The following is a 16,723-nucleotide window of genomic DNA, read 5'->3' as shown; positions in this document are numbered from 1 at the left end:
TTCCGGCAGCAAGTCCTCTCTTCTTTCTTCTTCTTTCTTATTTTTTTTCTTCCGACAGTAATTCTTCTTTGTTCTTCTTTGCAGTAGCAACTGATTTCCGGCGTAACAATTCTTTCTTTCTTTTCTTTCACCTATGTTTTCTCTCTTTTCTACTCGTCTTTCTTCTTCTGTTTCTCTTTTATTCTATTTTTTCAGTTTTTGTATACAAGTAATTGCATATTAACTTCTCTCTATAATTATAATTACAATTAATTGTTCTTTTCTCTCTTTGATTACAATTAATTTCTCTCTTAAACAGTATATTCAATGAAATATTTGCTAATCTATTATTATTATTGAGTTTTTGGTTATTTATATATGCAAAATTAAAATTTTAATTTTTTTGTATTAATTGGCGCTTCAATGCAAAAATGCGAGCGCTTCGCTTCTCGCCTCAGTGAAGCGGGCACTCGTCGCTTTTTGTCGCCTCTCGCTATTCAAAACACTGTGAGAAGGTAACATTTTTTATGTATATATTGACTTTACCAAAGGTCCTCCTAGTGCCGGGCTTTATCTATTGGTTATTGTTTTTCTTTTCATCTATTTTTTGGTTTTGGTAATGGTGTTATTTTTTTCTATGATTTTTATTGTTGGTACTGATATATTGCCTCTTTTCGTCTTCTTGAGTCAAGTGTCTATCGGAAACAACCTCTCAAGGTCTGCGTGCACACTACTCTCCCCAGACCCCATTAGTGGGATTTTACTTGGTCGTCGTCGTTGTTGTTATTATTGTTGTTTTATATTGGCTGTACCAAAGGGAGTAAGGTCACCCATATTTACAAAACAAATATAGGAAGATCTGATAATTTCTTTTTGTGATAAGGTAAAAGTTTTATTAATGAGGCACCAAATGTGGTACAAAATGTTACAAAGAGCACCCCAGAAACAGCCATCTCCTTCAGCCCTCCTAGTAAATCCAGGAAATAAAATACATCAACAATGAATTTTTACATCAACATCTGATAATTTCTATTCTACTACAAGGCCCCTAAGTCTTCAACAATGGATTCTGGATCTTCCAAATACTCTTGTTTACACCAAAAATGGAAAAGGACTAAACATTACGTTTTTAGTTTCTAGATGGAGCTTCTTCTGTCTTCAAAACATCTTTAGTTTCTCTTTTACCAAAGTGTCCACCAAATACAAATTGGGACAATCTTCCGTCTCTCTTTCTGGCGGGGGAAGGTACTATATTTGCTCCAATATCTTAGAACATCAATTATATCCCTAGGCATTACCCACATTGTCAGATTAATGAAAATCCTCCATATTTGCTCAGTAATCGTCCAACGCAGAAAAAGATGATTGAATTGTCTCAGCGTCTTCACCAGATAGTAGCCTATTGACTTTTGTTCTTCCTAAATCTGAAACAAGAGCTAAAATAACTTATTAGTAATAACTATTGTTGGTCTTTCTATAAGAATCTATTGTTTCGTGCATCAGAGGAACCCCAATGATGATTTGTATGCACTGTTTTTTTTTTTTGAGAGCACTCTAAAGATGTAATAAGAAGGTTTGGAGACTTCACCCACCTTGTTTAAGTGTTGATCTTTTTCAAGGTTTACGGTGTGTTTGGATCGTATGGATCCTCCATTTTACCTTAACATATCCATGTCGAATAGGTGGGTTAATCATGTGGATACTTCGTATCGGTACTCTTCAAAATACACTCAAAATTAGGGAAAAACTTGGCGTACTTTTATAGGATACTTACAGACACCTGAACCAGATACATACCCCTAAACGAATCCATGTAATATAGGTTTGAATTAAAATATTGCAATTTACTTTTCAGTTTTCATTGTGTATGAGATGGGGGCCTGATAGAGGAGAATGGATATAGAAGATACGTGTAGCCTATCCCGACTAGTTTAGATGAAGGCATAGTTGATTAATTGGTTTGATATACTTTTCATTTTAGCTTTGTCAATTTACATTTTTGTGAAGGCGTCCTCCGAGTAAAATCTGATATTACTCGGACCCCGCGCATAGCAGGAGCTTAGCGCATCACATCCTTCGAGTAAAATCTGATATTCAAGTTGTCTCCGGGGAGAATTTAGATATTCAAAAACATGATCTAACTCTTTATCATGGATTCATATTTGATAACATGCATTGAAGTCTTAAATAATGCAACATTTTTATATCTAAAAATAAGAATTACCTTTTGAGGCATTAATTATATGGATCAAATGTCATCATAACTTTGAAGGGGAAAGGATGAGATGTCAACAAGTTGGAGAATGTGTAACATCTTAGATAGTCAATTTTCTTTTTTTGTGATAACGATGGTAATTGAATCAGCTTGCACGTACATCTTCTATTCCGCAGGGTACCTGCTAGCTCTCACCAACAGAAGTACCGAAAATTTCCTACCAAGGCTTAGTTAAATAGGGAGAAATTACCTGGTGTTTGTCTTATTGGGATTGAATCTTGGTCTCCAAGATTTTTACACCACTTCATGGTCCACTAGACTATTCCTTTAGGTGCGACATAATAAGCGAAATTGGTCTTCAACCTTTCTGTATGTCTTCTAGAGAAGTCTTCGAATGGAAAAATGGATCACTCCATGTCGAATGTGCAATCGACTGTCGCTCATGGATTACTTACCATTTCAAAAAACATCAACTGTTTCTCATTGCACCACGAGTAGGTAGGGGTGCAAATGGGTTTTTTGGGCTGAATCTTGGCTAGTCATAATACGTTGAATCAATATATGGATCATGCCTGACCCTGCCTAAAGGTTACTTGGGCGGAGACGATCTAGGTCAAGATGAACTAAACAATGGGTCGTAGTCCAAATAACCCAACTCTTACAAAGTTTTAATTTCTTTATTTATTTTGTTTCTTTAATTGCCAGACACAACTAATAAAACCTTTTTTTCTTTATTATGGCTTAATGTAACAAATCAAACAAAAAAATTATTTTTTAGTATTTTGATAAGTTTTCTCTCATGGGCCACTTTGAGCTTACCCATATATACAGCCCAAACAAATAATTTAAAACGAGTATAGCACAATAAGTTTTACATTAAGAATAGCCAAATTGCTTTTAATAAGTGTTCTCTCTTTTAATTTTACTTTTTAACTTTTTCCAATTTTACTTTTCCATTTCTCAATGCTGTATACCTTTTTTTTTTTTTTGGCAATCCGCTAGGCAAGCGCCTAGGGCTAGTTTTTTATTAATAAAAGAAAAAGAAAAAAATACAACAATTCAGAAAAGTACAAATAAGGGGGACAATAGCACCGGTATTGTTAACCATATGACTTGGCTATATAATCACTCCTCTGCGCCTCACATTGCCTTATGATGGCAGCCTCATGTAGAGGATTCATGGTGTAGCTGCCGGCAAAGTCTCACGAGGGCGTATAATCTCATAGCCGTGTGGATATTTTTCCAAAGGCATAGGACCAAGGCAACTCAAACCGGGCTAAACCTTACCTTACTAATCCTATTGAGGCTTTAAATAGCCTCGCCTACTAACATGCATGTAAAAAATAAGAACTGGAAAGTACCAAATATTCAATGATCATCACAGAGTTTATAACATACTCTGTGATGATATTACAAATGAGAATACTAATATAATGGTAGAATAAAATGATGAAGGAATTAAAATGTTGTCCCTTCTTGTCCGAACTTGTAATTTCTTCAATTTGTAACTCTTTTTCATCACAATCCCAATTCTTCAAGATGTATTCAAAATTCATGATTTCTTTTTTGAACGATTGGACTTTGTAGATGTAGTTGGGGCGGCCTTCTTTTGTTTGGAAACTCTCATTGGAGGTCGCCTAACATTTAAAAAATCACTAACCTTGTCGTCCCAATTAAATTTCCTTGTATGAGTCCTCTTACCTTTACCGCTATGCATTGGTGATAGATCCCCTTTTCTTGCTGCCTCTGCTCTACACTGTTGTAACATTGCTTCTTCCTCTCTATCTTCATACAAGTCTCTCCCCAGGTGCACAAGTTGTGGAACATTTTGGTCGATAACAATTGTCTCCAATGCAGATTGACCTTGTGTATTTGTCACCATTGCCTTGCGTTGATGTTGTTCTATTTTTTGCAATTTGTTCCTGCTCTTACTCAACATTCCAGTGCTAGAAGCAGTAGGATTTACAGGATTTAAGGGATTAGAACTCACCATTGCATCCAAGAGTCTTCTTTCCTCCTCTGAAATATCTGTGATGGTTGTAACAATTTGGTTCTGTCCAGAATTTGTTGTTGTGACTTCTCGATCACGTAGATGAGTAACAGCAGTATGAGTAACATTTGAAGTGTTGGGAATAACTTGCTGCTGCTGCACAGTAGTTGTAGGTGTTCCAGCTGCTGCATTTTGAATAGCTGGAGATGAAGGACTTCTAGGAATGAAAGCAGGAGCATTGGAGTTCAAATTGCTCATTGGACTTGCTGCTGGCATTCTTTCAGATTTTACCATCGCTAAGGAATCAATCTCCTCACCTGCACTATCATGATTAGCCTCACGATCAGCTTCTTCTGATGAATAACCAGCAAAACCATCTCCCCAATCCTCTTCATCATCATCATCCCGTTGATCTAGCCAAAGTTTGGACTTGATAGCCATCAACCTCAAATTTCCTTGTGTAACTCCATTGTTATTCCCCGTTGATAACATAAGTAGCCCAGTTTCACCTTCAACCCCTCCACAAGATTCCATTGACTGCGAAGGAACCTCAAAAACAGATTTGTTTAAGGTGACCAAAGGTTGTTTGACCATGGGATTGTTCATCATCATGTCTTTTTGAACATCTTTAATGATTTGTTCAACCTGTGGATTGGAGAAGTGCAATGTAGGTGCATTGGAGCTGTGTACCTCTGCATTTTGCGCATCAACAGGAACAATGTCCTTCGAACTAATGAGTCGTTCACCTGTGTTCTTGGACTTTTGCTGTTGTGTGTTACTGCCTCGAGCTTGTGGCTGCCCATATTTTGGAGTTGTGTTGATCATCATAGCTGCATGGGCATTCTCTACCATTTTATCTAGCTCTTTATTGGAAATGTGCATTGTTGTTGTAGGATCATCAGGTACTTGACTTTGCTCATCAAAGTGATATTTATCTGTTGCAGTCCCAAGTCTAGCAGCTAAGTCCTTTGCATTTTTCTGCTGAATTACATTGCATGTAACTCTTGTTTTTCCACCAACTGATTGTGTCTCATCACCCTCATTGACCAATGCATCAAAAGAGTTCGCGACTCCAATGACTGTTGATGGTATAATCTGATTTTGAAGAGCTGGAGTTTGCTTCTTGCTAGGTGATTTACTCACCACTGTCCAATTGTTTTGATTTGATGAAAATTGCTGTTGAGTATTAGGTGCATCAGTCGTGCTTGATGAAAGAAATACCTGCCTTGCATTTGCATTCAGTGTTTGGTGCCCAGTTTTACCATGAAGTTGCTCTGAGCCAGACCTTATAGAATCCCCAGCTATGACAGGAACCTCAACCCCTGCTACTGCATTATTCTGAACAAGATCAGTTGTAGCTTTGTTTGGAGATGGATGTGATCGATGCACCACAGACCAATCTCCAGCTTTTGCATTTTGCACACCCTGAGCATCAGATTTTTGTGCAGCAACTACCTCCAACTGCCCAACACTTTTAAACTTGGGATCAGTTACTGCTGGATCAACAATATGTTTCAGAACAACAGTAGGTTTCAAAGCTCCACGATCAGTTGTCTCTCCTCCTTTATTAGCTTCATTTTTTTTCATTTTTGCTTGTGTTACTTGTTGATCCTTTTCTTGCCGTTGGCCCTTACAAGATTGCCCAACCTCTTTAACACCAGATCCTCTTAACACCAGCAACATCTATACTAGGTGTTTGGACAGCTGCTTCAAGAGCAGCAGCTTTAGTATTAGGGACCCTTGTAGAAATTGCAGCAGTAGGTTTTGTTAATTCCTGTAGAAATTGCCCAGGTGCAACACGATTATTCTTGGGATCTTTAACAGCATGCGCATCTACTTGCAACTCCTCAGAAATCTTGTATAAGGCTGCTTCAACTGGAGCTATTACACCACCATTAAATACTGCTCCTTCATCAACATTTCCAGCACTAACAACCTGACCAGTCTCCTTCATCAGCATTGTTTCCCTAACCAAATTCACTGCATTGGAAACTCTAGCTAGAGATCGATCAACTGGAATATCGGCATGAAGTGATGCATTAGTTTTTTGCTGCGACTTAGCAATTAAATAATCCCTGGCATCCCCTTGTAATTTTTCCACCTTACTCATCTCCTCAGCCAAAGCCAAAACTTCAGCAGGCATTACACGATCAATATCAACAGTTTCTTCATGACCTTGCACGTTCCTTGTTGTATTTTTATTTAATCTGCGACATGTTTTTTCATCATGTCCTTGATGTTTGCAACAGTTACAATACAATGGTAAGTTATCATAAACAAAATCTTGAAAGAATTCAACAATCTTGCCCGTTTGTTTATCCACAAATTGCAAACGCAACTTCTCAGGTAATTTGTCCATTAAATCAAGAATCACTTTAACTCTTGCAGCACTAGGACGCGACTTAGTCTGGGTAGCTTTGTCTATGGCTATAGGCTTTCTAACAACTGAAGCTATTGACAACAAAGCCTTCATTGCAAAAAGCTCTGTTGGCAGATTAGGCAATGAAATCCAGACCACTGCTTTCGTCGTTTCTTCATTTACCTTAAAATCAAGGGACCATGGAAATATTCGGATTTGATGCTCCTTACCATTGTATTTGAAGTAGTTAACTGACCTCGCAAGTGAATTAACGAAGTCTTCATGTTGATCCACCCTGATAAGCAATTGTCGAGGTGCGAGTTGACCAATCAAAGATGGTCCTTTGATTCCGAACAGTTTCATCAGTACATTTCTTAATGCTATTAGATCTGGTGCATTTGGAGAGAGCTTCACTACAATAGCTTGGTGTAAACCTTCTTCTTTTGCGAATTCCATCCTTTCCTCCATTGGAAACTTGATTGTTGGGACGCCATGAATAATTTCAATTGGTTTCAACAATTTTTGATTCAAAGTAGCGGCTGCCTTTTGTTGGGACAATTGAGCAGCATACGTATGTTGTATGTTATTGGGTTGGTCACTCTTTACAGCTGCTGGAGGTGGTTCGCCCACAGCTAAATGTGTGGGAGATAGATGCACGTTCATAGCTGCTTAACTGCCCATTGTTGTCGGTAAAGAGAAAACGAGAACTGAAGCTTTTGCGCTACAGTACCTACTACGTTTATCTTCAAATCTGTAGTAGATGGCTATGGATTTGAGGATGAAAACGATTGGGGATTGTGCGCAATGAGAAGACGCTTCTTTTGAGACCAATTTGGTGAATTTTCACTGCCGGAATATGGAGTTATGGCCGGTGAACTGTTGCGTCGCTACTGTTCATCGCAGCTAGAGAGAGAAAGAAGAGAGAAGGAGGAGCAAATCAGGTCAAGGGTTCAAACCTCCACGCTGTATACCTATTACGCATGTACGCAATTTTTATTTTTTACACCACCTTATATACACTGTTATACATATGTATGTACATTAATTATACAAGTATATACCATAAGTATACATTGTTATGCAGTAAATATACACCCTTGAAGGCAAAAAGCCAAGCTCTTCTCTACCTTTATACACAACATAACCGTGTAAATTATACACATATCTACAAAGCATATGCATATACATTTATATAGAAATCATATACATATATACAAAGTATATACACATCATAATACGCTTGTTTTACTCCCTTTAAAATATTCACTGTATTAAACATGTGGCTCAGTTAACAACTAGTTAGATCATTCAACTACTCTTCTTCGATAAATCAATAACTAATCAAGACAAAATTGAACTAAACTAAGGAGCATGGCAATCAACACAAAGCACTTGAATTATCAACTATTCAGCTAACAAATATTAGGGTTTAACAATAACCAAATGAGGTTCGTAAACCACAGAGCGTGAACCCCGATGTCAAATAACCAACAGAATTATCTAAGACAACCACTAGACTTTGGACTTCGCTCAGTCACTATGTTGAAATTCGGCTCTTCATGTTCAATTGCTTGAGATAGTAAAGTAACGAGGCTGGAGCTTTAAGGTGGCTGCCAATGACTCGTCGAAAAAACTGATTGCCGGAGTGTCATACTGAAACCGATGCCAAATGATAGATACGTCTAAGATCTATCCATTTATGTAGGTTTTGTTTTTGTAGAGATGAGTGTAGCTTAACGACTTTGAGAAGAAAGAAACTAGGGATTTTGGATATTCTGAAATTCGTCGAGATGGAGTGAGTTTTGAAGGTTTTGGGTTATGGATCTTGGTAGAGGAGAAAGAGATGACTCAATTCGTATAATTTGAAGGTGAACAGAGATTGTCGGCCGGCGGCGGCAATTTCCGGCTAGCGGAGATAGGGCGACAGACGGTTGTTACGTGGTGGTCTGTGGCGGCGGCTATTCCCGGCTCCTGCACAAGGGAGAGAAAAGTAGTAAATGAGCTAACAACTAAAATGAGAGGAAAGAAGGGAATAGGGCATGAGGATAGTCACGTGGGAGAAGTAGGGACTAGGGTTATACAAAAACCTGGCTAAGTGGACTAAAACGGGTAATAAAGTAGCAATTGGGCCAAAATTGGCAAACTAGATAGCTAGGGGGTATTGTGCCATAAATATTGCTATATTTAGCTCAAATCAGCCCAACTTTTAAATGGGTTGATTAGGCGGGTCAAAAGAGGCTAAGTAAATAAATGTGAGGGTCATTAACTCGCCCAAACTTAGCAGAATGGCAGGTAATTTTTTCATTGGCTCGTTTTGCCACGCCTACGAGTAGGTATCTGCTAATATTTTACCAATATTTGCCAACACTCCGGTCAATCAAGAACTCCCATGTCTAGAAGATGAAGGTGGTAGAAATGAGGATGTTGAGATGGATGTGCGGGTATACGAGATTAGATAGAATTAAGAACATGTGAAGAGGAGAGGCACATATTGCCCAGTGAGGAGGTGTGAGAGGTTGGTCTTGGAGGGCTGAAGGGGAGGTGTGAGAGGTTGGTCTTGGAGGGCTGAAGGAGAGGTAGAAGTAGGCCGGAGAAGTATTGAGCAAAGGTAATTAGGCAAGACATGACGATGCTCCAGCTTCCCGAGGACATGACCCTGGATAGTAAGGTGTAAATGTTGAGAATTAAGGTAGAGAGTTAGGTAGCCAAGCGTTGTCCTTGCTCGTTTCAGTAGTTGTAGTGCATTACTTAGTGTTAGTCTTGTATTTTCTTGTTATTGTATTTTTGTTATTACTTGTTTTTTTCGCTTCAGTTTTTGATTGCAGTACTTAATGTTAGTCTTGTACGTTCACTTCGGTTTTTTGATTGGTTTGCTTTTGGCCGCTCCTTCCTTTTTTCTTTCCTGAGCCGAGGGTCTACCGAAAACAACCTCTCTGCCTTCTTAAAAGGTAGGGTTAAAGTCTGCGTACACACTACCCTCCCGAGATCCCACTTGTTGGATTACACTGGGTTTGTTGTTGTTTTTGTATTAGCCAACACTCCACATCTCCACATTCCATAGTTTGTTTGTGTTTTGACATGTAGCCTTAAATTGTGATGTTTTGATGCCCACAAGTTGTTAATTGTGGGCTAGTTTTGTCACGCCTACCAGTAGGTATCTGCTAATAATTTTACCTATATTAGCCAACACTCCACATCTCCACATTCAGTAGATTGTTTTCTTTTGACGACATGTAGCCTTAAATTGTGATGCTTTGATGCCCACAAGTTGTTAACTGTGGACAAAACAACTTAAGGAAATTTGAAGATGTCAGTCAATTTGTTTACATTTAAATTTTGTAAGATTGTGATTGAGAATCTCATCTTTGTTAATCTCCTTGAAATCATTATTCAATCCATGTCATTCACATATGTACTATCTTCCGTGGGTCCCTTGTTTAGCAACAGTTCCCCTCCCCACCACCACAAAAGAACCTAAAAAGGCCCTTTCCCTTTGTATACATTCAACTTTAGTATCTACCAGGATCAGAACTCCAAACTGTTTAGACACTCAAGGCCATGATTTTGTTACCCGTTGCGGAAGAACTGTAATATCAAACTTTGGATGCATACTGGCATTCAGATAAACTATGTAGTTGCTTAAGTGATTCCTTCTGGAAAGTAGAGCTGTAGGTACCTTGATTATCTTGTTAAGGATAAAACTTAATATACATCCTTCTAATAAATTCTATTTCACTTTAGAACACTGTCATGTGATTGTGGAGATGTTAGTTAATGAAACAGTTTCCATTCATATATACCTCTTGAAATGTGAGATAGAAGTACTTTAAATAAAGCAAGTACGTGGCGAGATAGGTTCCCTTATGGTTTACAATGTTACGCTTATGGCTTCATAACACTGACTTCCCTTATTCTGATTTTCTAGTAATACTTCTTTTAACCTATTTATCATCAATGTAAAAGAATCATGATCTGACTATTTTACCCTTTTAATCTATTCTTTGTTAAAAAAAACACATATAAAACACATCTTTAAAAAAAATCAATAGTTAAGCTGGAACCTAGGCATGAATTGTCATGATGTACGAAAGCAGGTGTGGCCGTGTGGGCTTGATAATTTATGCGTGAAATTGATGGAAAATTAGAAATCTGAGGCTCCTTTAACAAGATCACAGTGATACTTCTCCTATTAGCAATATTTTCATATCCCAGTAACCCTGTTGGCGAATAAGAAAATGGGTTTACAGAAGTTTACTATTTCAGGGATGTTGCTGGAGTCCTGTCGATGGGTGATTAGGATGATAATTCACATTTATTGCCACCTTCCTTTTCCTGAGGCGTAACTCATCACGGGCAGAGGATTCTTCTTCCTTTGCAAGGCTCAAAGAGCTAGGTCTAATAGTGATATAATTATGGAGGAGCAAGTTACTTGAGAATTTGAGCCAAGGATCTATCGGATACGTCCTCTCTATCTCTGCGAGGTAGGGGTAATGTATGTGTACACATTACCCTTCTTAGACCCCACGCTGTGAGAATATACTGGGTATGTTGTTGTTGTTGTAAGTGTTAGATAGTTGTGTATTATGTATATAAGGAGTCTAGTTCCACGTTGGAATAGGAGTAATATGTACATGTAGAGTATAGCTATAAATAGGACTTCTTGTATTATATTGTAAAGTAATATCAATAATATATTTTTCCGTGCTTTCTCACAGTAAGTACATGGCGAGAAATTTTAATCTTTGCATAGAATTAATGCCCATCTGAAGTAGTTAGTCAGCATGCTTCTTCCTGTCTGAAAACTGAGATCATGTTTCTTAGCATAAGATGTTTTAGGTGTGTTTTCTTCATCTGTTATTATTGTGTTGCATCAAAACAGGTTGACAGCTTACTTGGTGCTCGTGGTGGTTCGTTTGAGCACGAGGCAACTAGAAGAATGCGGAATGAGTTTATGGCTGCATGGGATGGCTTGAGATCAAAGGAGAACCAGAAGATCCTTATACTTGGTGCAACAAATCGTCCCTTTGACCTTGATGATGCTGTTATTCGCCGTTTACCTAGGAGGTATCATTCTGTTATTTTTTACTAAATGGTACTCTATAATTCCTAACCCGACTTTATATGCTTCCTCATTAATCTGGTGCATCACTAATACCAGATGCATATAGTATGGTTCCGTTTCTCAGAATGGGACTCATGTTAAATATAAACAGGATAAAAACATGTTTCGGCCTAGATGTAAAAAGCTGCTGATAAGTATGTGGTTATTTTTTAGGATATATGTGGACCTACCAGATGCAGCAAATCGCACAAAGATACTAAAGATAATTCTTTCTCGAGAAAATTTGGAGCCGGATTTCCCGTATGAGAATCTTGCAAATGCAACTGAAGGTTATTCTGGTAGTGATTTGAAGGTAATCGATTATCATGTCAAATTTTTATATGCTGGCATGTTTTTTATTTGTGACTTGTTCATCACCAATTTTTTCTTTACTCTGGCACCATCTGCAGAACCTGTGCATTGCGGCAGCTTATCGACCTGTTCAAGAAATACTAGAAGAGGAGAAGGAGGTGAGTCCCATTTGTAATTGGTCATTGCTGTGATTATATCTAGCAATTTTCAAGGACTGACATGTCCTTTGTCTTGGGTAAGTTGGCCCATAGTAATATACCCAAGTACGAATCTTATGATGCGGCACGAAAGGTACTGTAGTTGTGGTTGGTCTTAGATTGTTGTTTATTATTTCCTCCTTTTTCAAACCTTCAACTATGGTCTCTCATAGTGGTTTCAAAAAGTTTTCTCCAAATATTATGTATAGAGAGTACATTGTTATGTTTTTCCAGACCACGTAGCTACTGATGCAGTTTAGTGTTCTCATCCTGCGTGGACTTGAAAGAATTACCTTGAAGTAAAAAAGGTTCAACATTGACTTTGTTTTAAAATGGATGATTAAGTTTGGGCCAGCATATTTTTGGTGGCTATTCCACATGAGTTGAGTCAAAGAATTTCTTTTGTCCCCTGCACATGCTTTAACACTCTCCCATACTTCCTGTGGTTCAATTGGACTCAGTAGCATCTGGTTCTCTTCTGTGTTGATGGTGGGGCAGTCCCTTAAGTTGCACTGTGGTTGCCACTCCTCAGCCTCTGTGTAAAGGTGTTGGTAAAAGGCAACTATCTCTCTTTTAATATCTGCAGGGTTCTCCACTGTTTCTCCATTCACTTGTAGCTTGTCAATGTTGTTGTACCTCTTGTGTGAATTGGCAGTTCTGTGAAAGAACTTGGTGTTTCTGTCCCCTTCCTTCAACCAAACTGCTCTAGACCTTTGCCTCCATGGTATCTCTTCCTTCCTAGCATTTTCCTCAAATTTTATCAATAAGGTAGCTTTTTTGAATTTCTCTTCTTCATTCAGCATCCGCAATTCTTGTGTCTCTTCCAGTTCAGCTAGTTGGCCCAGCAAATTCAGTCTCTGCATATTCAAATTGCCTTGAGTTGATTTGCTCCACTCTTTGAGTTTCCCCTTCAGAGCTTTCAGCTTGAAGGCTAGGATATAGTCAGGTCTACCTTCACAGGAGAAAGACTCCCACTATACTTTAATTCTTTCATTGAATCCTTCAGTCAACAACCACCAGTTTTCAAACTTGAAATAGGACTTAACTGGTTCTCAATGATCTGATGTAACTCTCTGTAGGATTGACTGGTTAATTTTTCTAAACCTTACTTCCCATTCTTCTGATACTAGGAATCTATCCAGTCTAGCAGCAATATTGTGATCAACCCCTTTCTTCCATGTGGCTATCCCACATGGCTTTTTTATATGAGTTGAGTCAAAGAATTTCTTTTTCTAAATGGAAGTTTTCTACGGAGATTTATTCAGCCATTTACTTTGTCAATCAATGATGAAAAATTGTTGTTAATACCTTTATTTCTTTTCTCAGGTTGAATCACTGGGAGGTAGAAAAGATGGAGTTCCAGTGTTAAGACCGCTTAGTGTAGACGATTTTATTGAGTCAAAAGCAAAGGTAAATTATCTTAACTGGAAATTCTAATTGAAGGGCCTGAAATCTATGTTAAGGTAGATGTCGGGTATGTTCTCTCTATTATAAAGCAGGAGGATATCAATGTTGTGTGCAAAGTGTTATCAGCAGATATTGCTTAGCGCAATACATGCTGCAAACATTGTGTATCTGCTGATCTTATTTATTAGCTCTCCGTTCCCATCATGGATCTTAACCAATGGTTTGTAAAGTGACGACAAGATCATGAAGCTCTCTGTTAAGTTTTCTATAACTGTTTCATGTTCTCAATACTCAGGTGGGGCCATCAGTCGCATATGATGCAGCAAGCATGAATGAGCTGAGAAAATGGAATGATCAGTATGGTGAAGGTGGAAGCAGAAGAAAGTCTCCATTTGGCTTTTGAATCTTATATAACAGACGGAGGAGGTAGTTGGAATGTCCACAATTTGGCCCGTCACTCTGAATCAACAGATTACGTTGTCGTTACAATTGTTTATTTAGGTAGAACCATGAATGTGTAATTCTTTTAGCAGGTCTATCTTTTTTTTTTTTTTTTGGTTACGGCAAATTCCAATGAGTGGCTTTTGCTGCATAAGGTTGGTTTAGTAATGTAGTACCAAAGCAGGCAGAGATAGGATAGGAACAGAGCCATAGAAGATACAGGCTTTAGAATGCCAATGTGTATTAACAAAAAGTTCAATTTTGTAATTCTTCCTCTATTATAAGGGGGAAAATTCAAATGCCAAAGGTCGTAAATGATTTTTTTCTGCTTTAGAATTTTAAGAAACAGCAGTTCTGAGTTTGCTAGATGAATCTTGGAAATGTATCAAATAAATAGGGAATACCAAGTTGAGCAAACCTTTTAAGATCATATTCAAAAATGGATTTGACCTAAAGCTTCAGGGTATGTCTGACCAAAGATTTTGATTCCAGTGGGGACAACTATGATCATGGTAGCTGTGGTGAAATAGGCATGGGTATTAACGTCTAAGCCCACAATAAATATATGATGAGCCCAAACAAGAAATCCAAGGCATATTCTTAAAAGGCGCCACTAGCTGGTGCAACAAGAGTTCATCAATATTTGGTAATTGAAATACACAACTTCATTGTTTGATTGAACATTAAGCAAACAAGTAGCAAGTGATGGTCTTTGTGTTGCTTCAATTTTTAAATTAATTTAAATCGTTTCGAAAATATTTGTTCATTCATTCTCCAATATTTCAGTAAGTTTTTATTTCCTTCATCAATAGTATTCCTGCAAGTAAATAAACATAAAGCTCGTTAATTTGTGAAGATTGTGATTGGCTAATTATTTGCTGAATAGCACCAAAAAGTTTGTGTAGCAGTCTTTTTAAGAATTTGCGATGATAAAGAAGGAAAGGCACCTCTAGTTGGTGCAACAGAGTTTATCAAGTCTTTGGTAATGGTCATATACTACTTTAGTATTTGAATGAACACTAAGCAAATAAGTAGCAAGAGATGGTCTTTATGTTGCTTCAATTTCTAAAGTAACGTAAATCGTTTCATTAAGTTATGTGCACCAAGAAATCAACAATAACGTAAATAATAGGAATAGAGAAAAAATATTTTTAAAATTTTTTAACTATTATTTAAGCATCTTTATATTAATTTTTTTTGTTTATATTATAACATTGAAATTCCAGCTATATAAATTAACATGCTAGAAATAGTTGGATAATATACCCCAACATTTTTTTAGTAGCATAGAAATTTTTTTCTAAAAATTGAATAAGATGAAAATCGGTATCCCAATCATCATATGTTATCATATCTTAAATAGAAGAAACTATGTTGGTAGTAGACAATCAATGTTCAACAGATAAGATATCATATACTGAATTCCATCTAGTTGCAGCAACAAACATAATATCGTATACTGAATTCCATCTAGTTGCATCCTCTTCAGCAAATTTTCTAAAGGGTAATTCGTAAGATTAACAATGCATCCTAATTCTTTGCGTTTAGAGGTATTTGAGACTAAAAAACATAACCAAATGCAAATCAAATTTTGTCGAGAGTAGTGGCAAACAAAAAAGTCCATCTTGAACAACCAAATTATAAATATGACATGGACATTTAATATGAAATAATTTCGCGAAAGGTGGAGTTAATCTATTTATCAAAACTCCTACAACAGAATTGTTACTAGAAGCATTATCTAAAGTAACTATAATGATTTTGTTAGAAATTTCATAAAAATCATATTTTTTAAATTTGTTTAGAAATAAAAATATTTATGTGTCGGTAATCAACCAATTTATAACCAATAATGATTTTTTGCGTAGGCTAGTTGTTATCTATCCGATGACATGTAACTGTTAAGTAACCATAACCATTAATACTACGACCTGTCTGAAGCGATAGAAACTCTATAGTCTAAGTAGAAAAATAAACAACATAAATATTGTTAATAATCACCGAATTTAAAAATATTATTTCTAACAATTGTTCTAGGAAACCTTGAAAAATAGGATTATATGTTTCTTGTATGTAACGAATAAACTCGCTAGAAGAAGAAAAATTAAAAGGCAAACCCTCTACAACAACCATATTTTGTATATTTTCCTATCCATTTTTGTGTCATAACAGAGAAGACCTCCCGCCACAGGATTAATTTGTGGTTGTAAAGTATAAGAACCATGCCCGAATTGTGTAGGATTTGTTTCATAATGGGAACCCCCTCCCTTGCAAGCCAAACAACTTTGCGATGAATTTCCATATGCTTCTTTAAACCTCTTGTTCTATCATGATTAGATTTAATTTTAGAAGATAACCGTTGTTGACAAATTTTAAAAACAACTTTTCTATTAACCTTATCCTGCGCAAACTATTGCCAAAAAGTTGATTTTTTTTTTAACGTTCAATTGGTTGTCTAGTGGGAGGTAACAGAGCTCTAAACTAAGATCGATCCTGAGTTGGAGATGCAACAGTAAAATTAGTTGGTGTTTGATCTAAGTTATCATTCTCTTCTCCTTCATCCTCACTCAAATTTTCATAATCACCATATTGTGCTAGTGCTTCATGATCTAGAGATTGATAGCTAACACCAATATCGTGATAGACAAGTGTTTCATCTACGTGATTGAAGTCATCAATAAGGTTAGAATTACTAGATCTAGCATTATCCATAATCAATTTA

At 37.0% G+C, this 16,723-nt stretch overlaps 1 protein-coding gene across 5 annotated transcripts in view; it reads left to right on the top strand.

Annotated features, from left to right (window-relative positions):
• LOC104233030 (uncharacterized) overlaps positions 1 to 14,337 on the top strand; it is a 40,788-nt gene extending 26,451 nt beyond the window's left edge. For 3 of the 5 annotated variants that reach the window (XM_070172029.1, XM_070172030.1, XM_070172027.1), the window contains 5 exons: positions 11,423 to 11,607; positions 11,819 to 11,957; positions 12,055 to 12,114; positions 13,480 to 13,563; positions 13,856 to 14,337. In XM_070172029.1, the coding sequence (XP_070028130.1) occupies positions 11,423 to 11,607; positions 11,819 to 11,957; positions 12,055 to 12,114; positions 13,480 to 13,563; positions 13,856 to 13,963 (576 nt within the window). In that variant the 3' untranslated portion in view covers positions 13,964 to 14,337. Of the gene's footprint in view, positions 1 to 5,077; positions 5,315 to 10,806; positions 11,087 to 11,422; positions 11,608 to 11,818; positions 11,958 to 12,054; positions 12,115 to 13,479; positions 13,564 to 13,855 lie in introns of those variants that run through there. The other 2 variants (XR_011406786.1, XR_011406787.1) reach the window with 2 other exon arrangements.
• The last annotated feature ends 2,386 nt before the right edge of the window (positions 14,338 to 16,723 follow it).

The sequence above is a fragment of the Nicotiana sylvestris genome, chromosome 4, assembly GCF_000393655.2.
Source record: "Nicotiana sylvestris chromosome 4, ASM39365v2, whole genome shotgun sequence".
NCBI classification, from domain to species: Eukaryota; Viridiplantae; Streptophyta; class Magnoliopsida; order Solanales; family Solanaceae; genus Nicotiana; species Nicotiana sylvestris.
The sequence above is the reverse complement of the archived record's forward strand: the minus strand, read 5'-3'. Positions and strand labels throughout refer to the sequence as shown.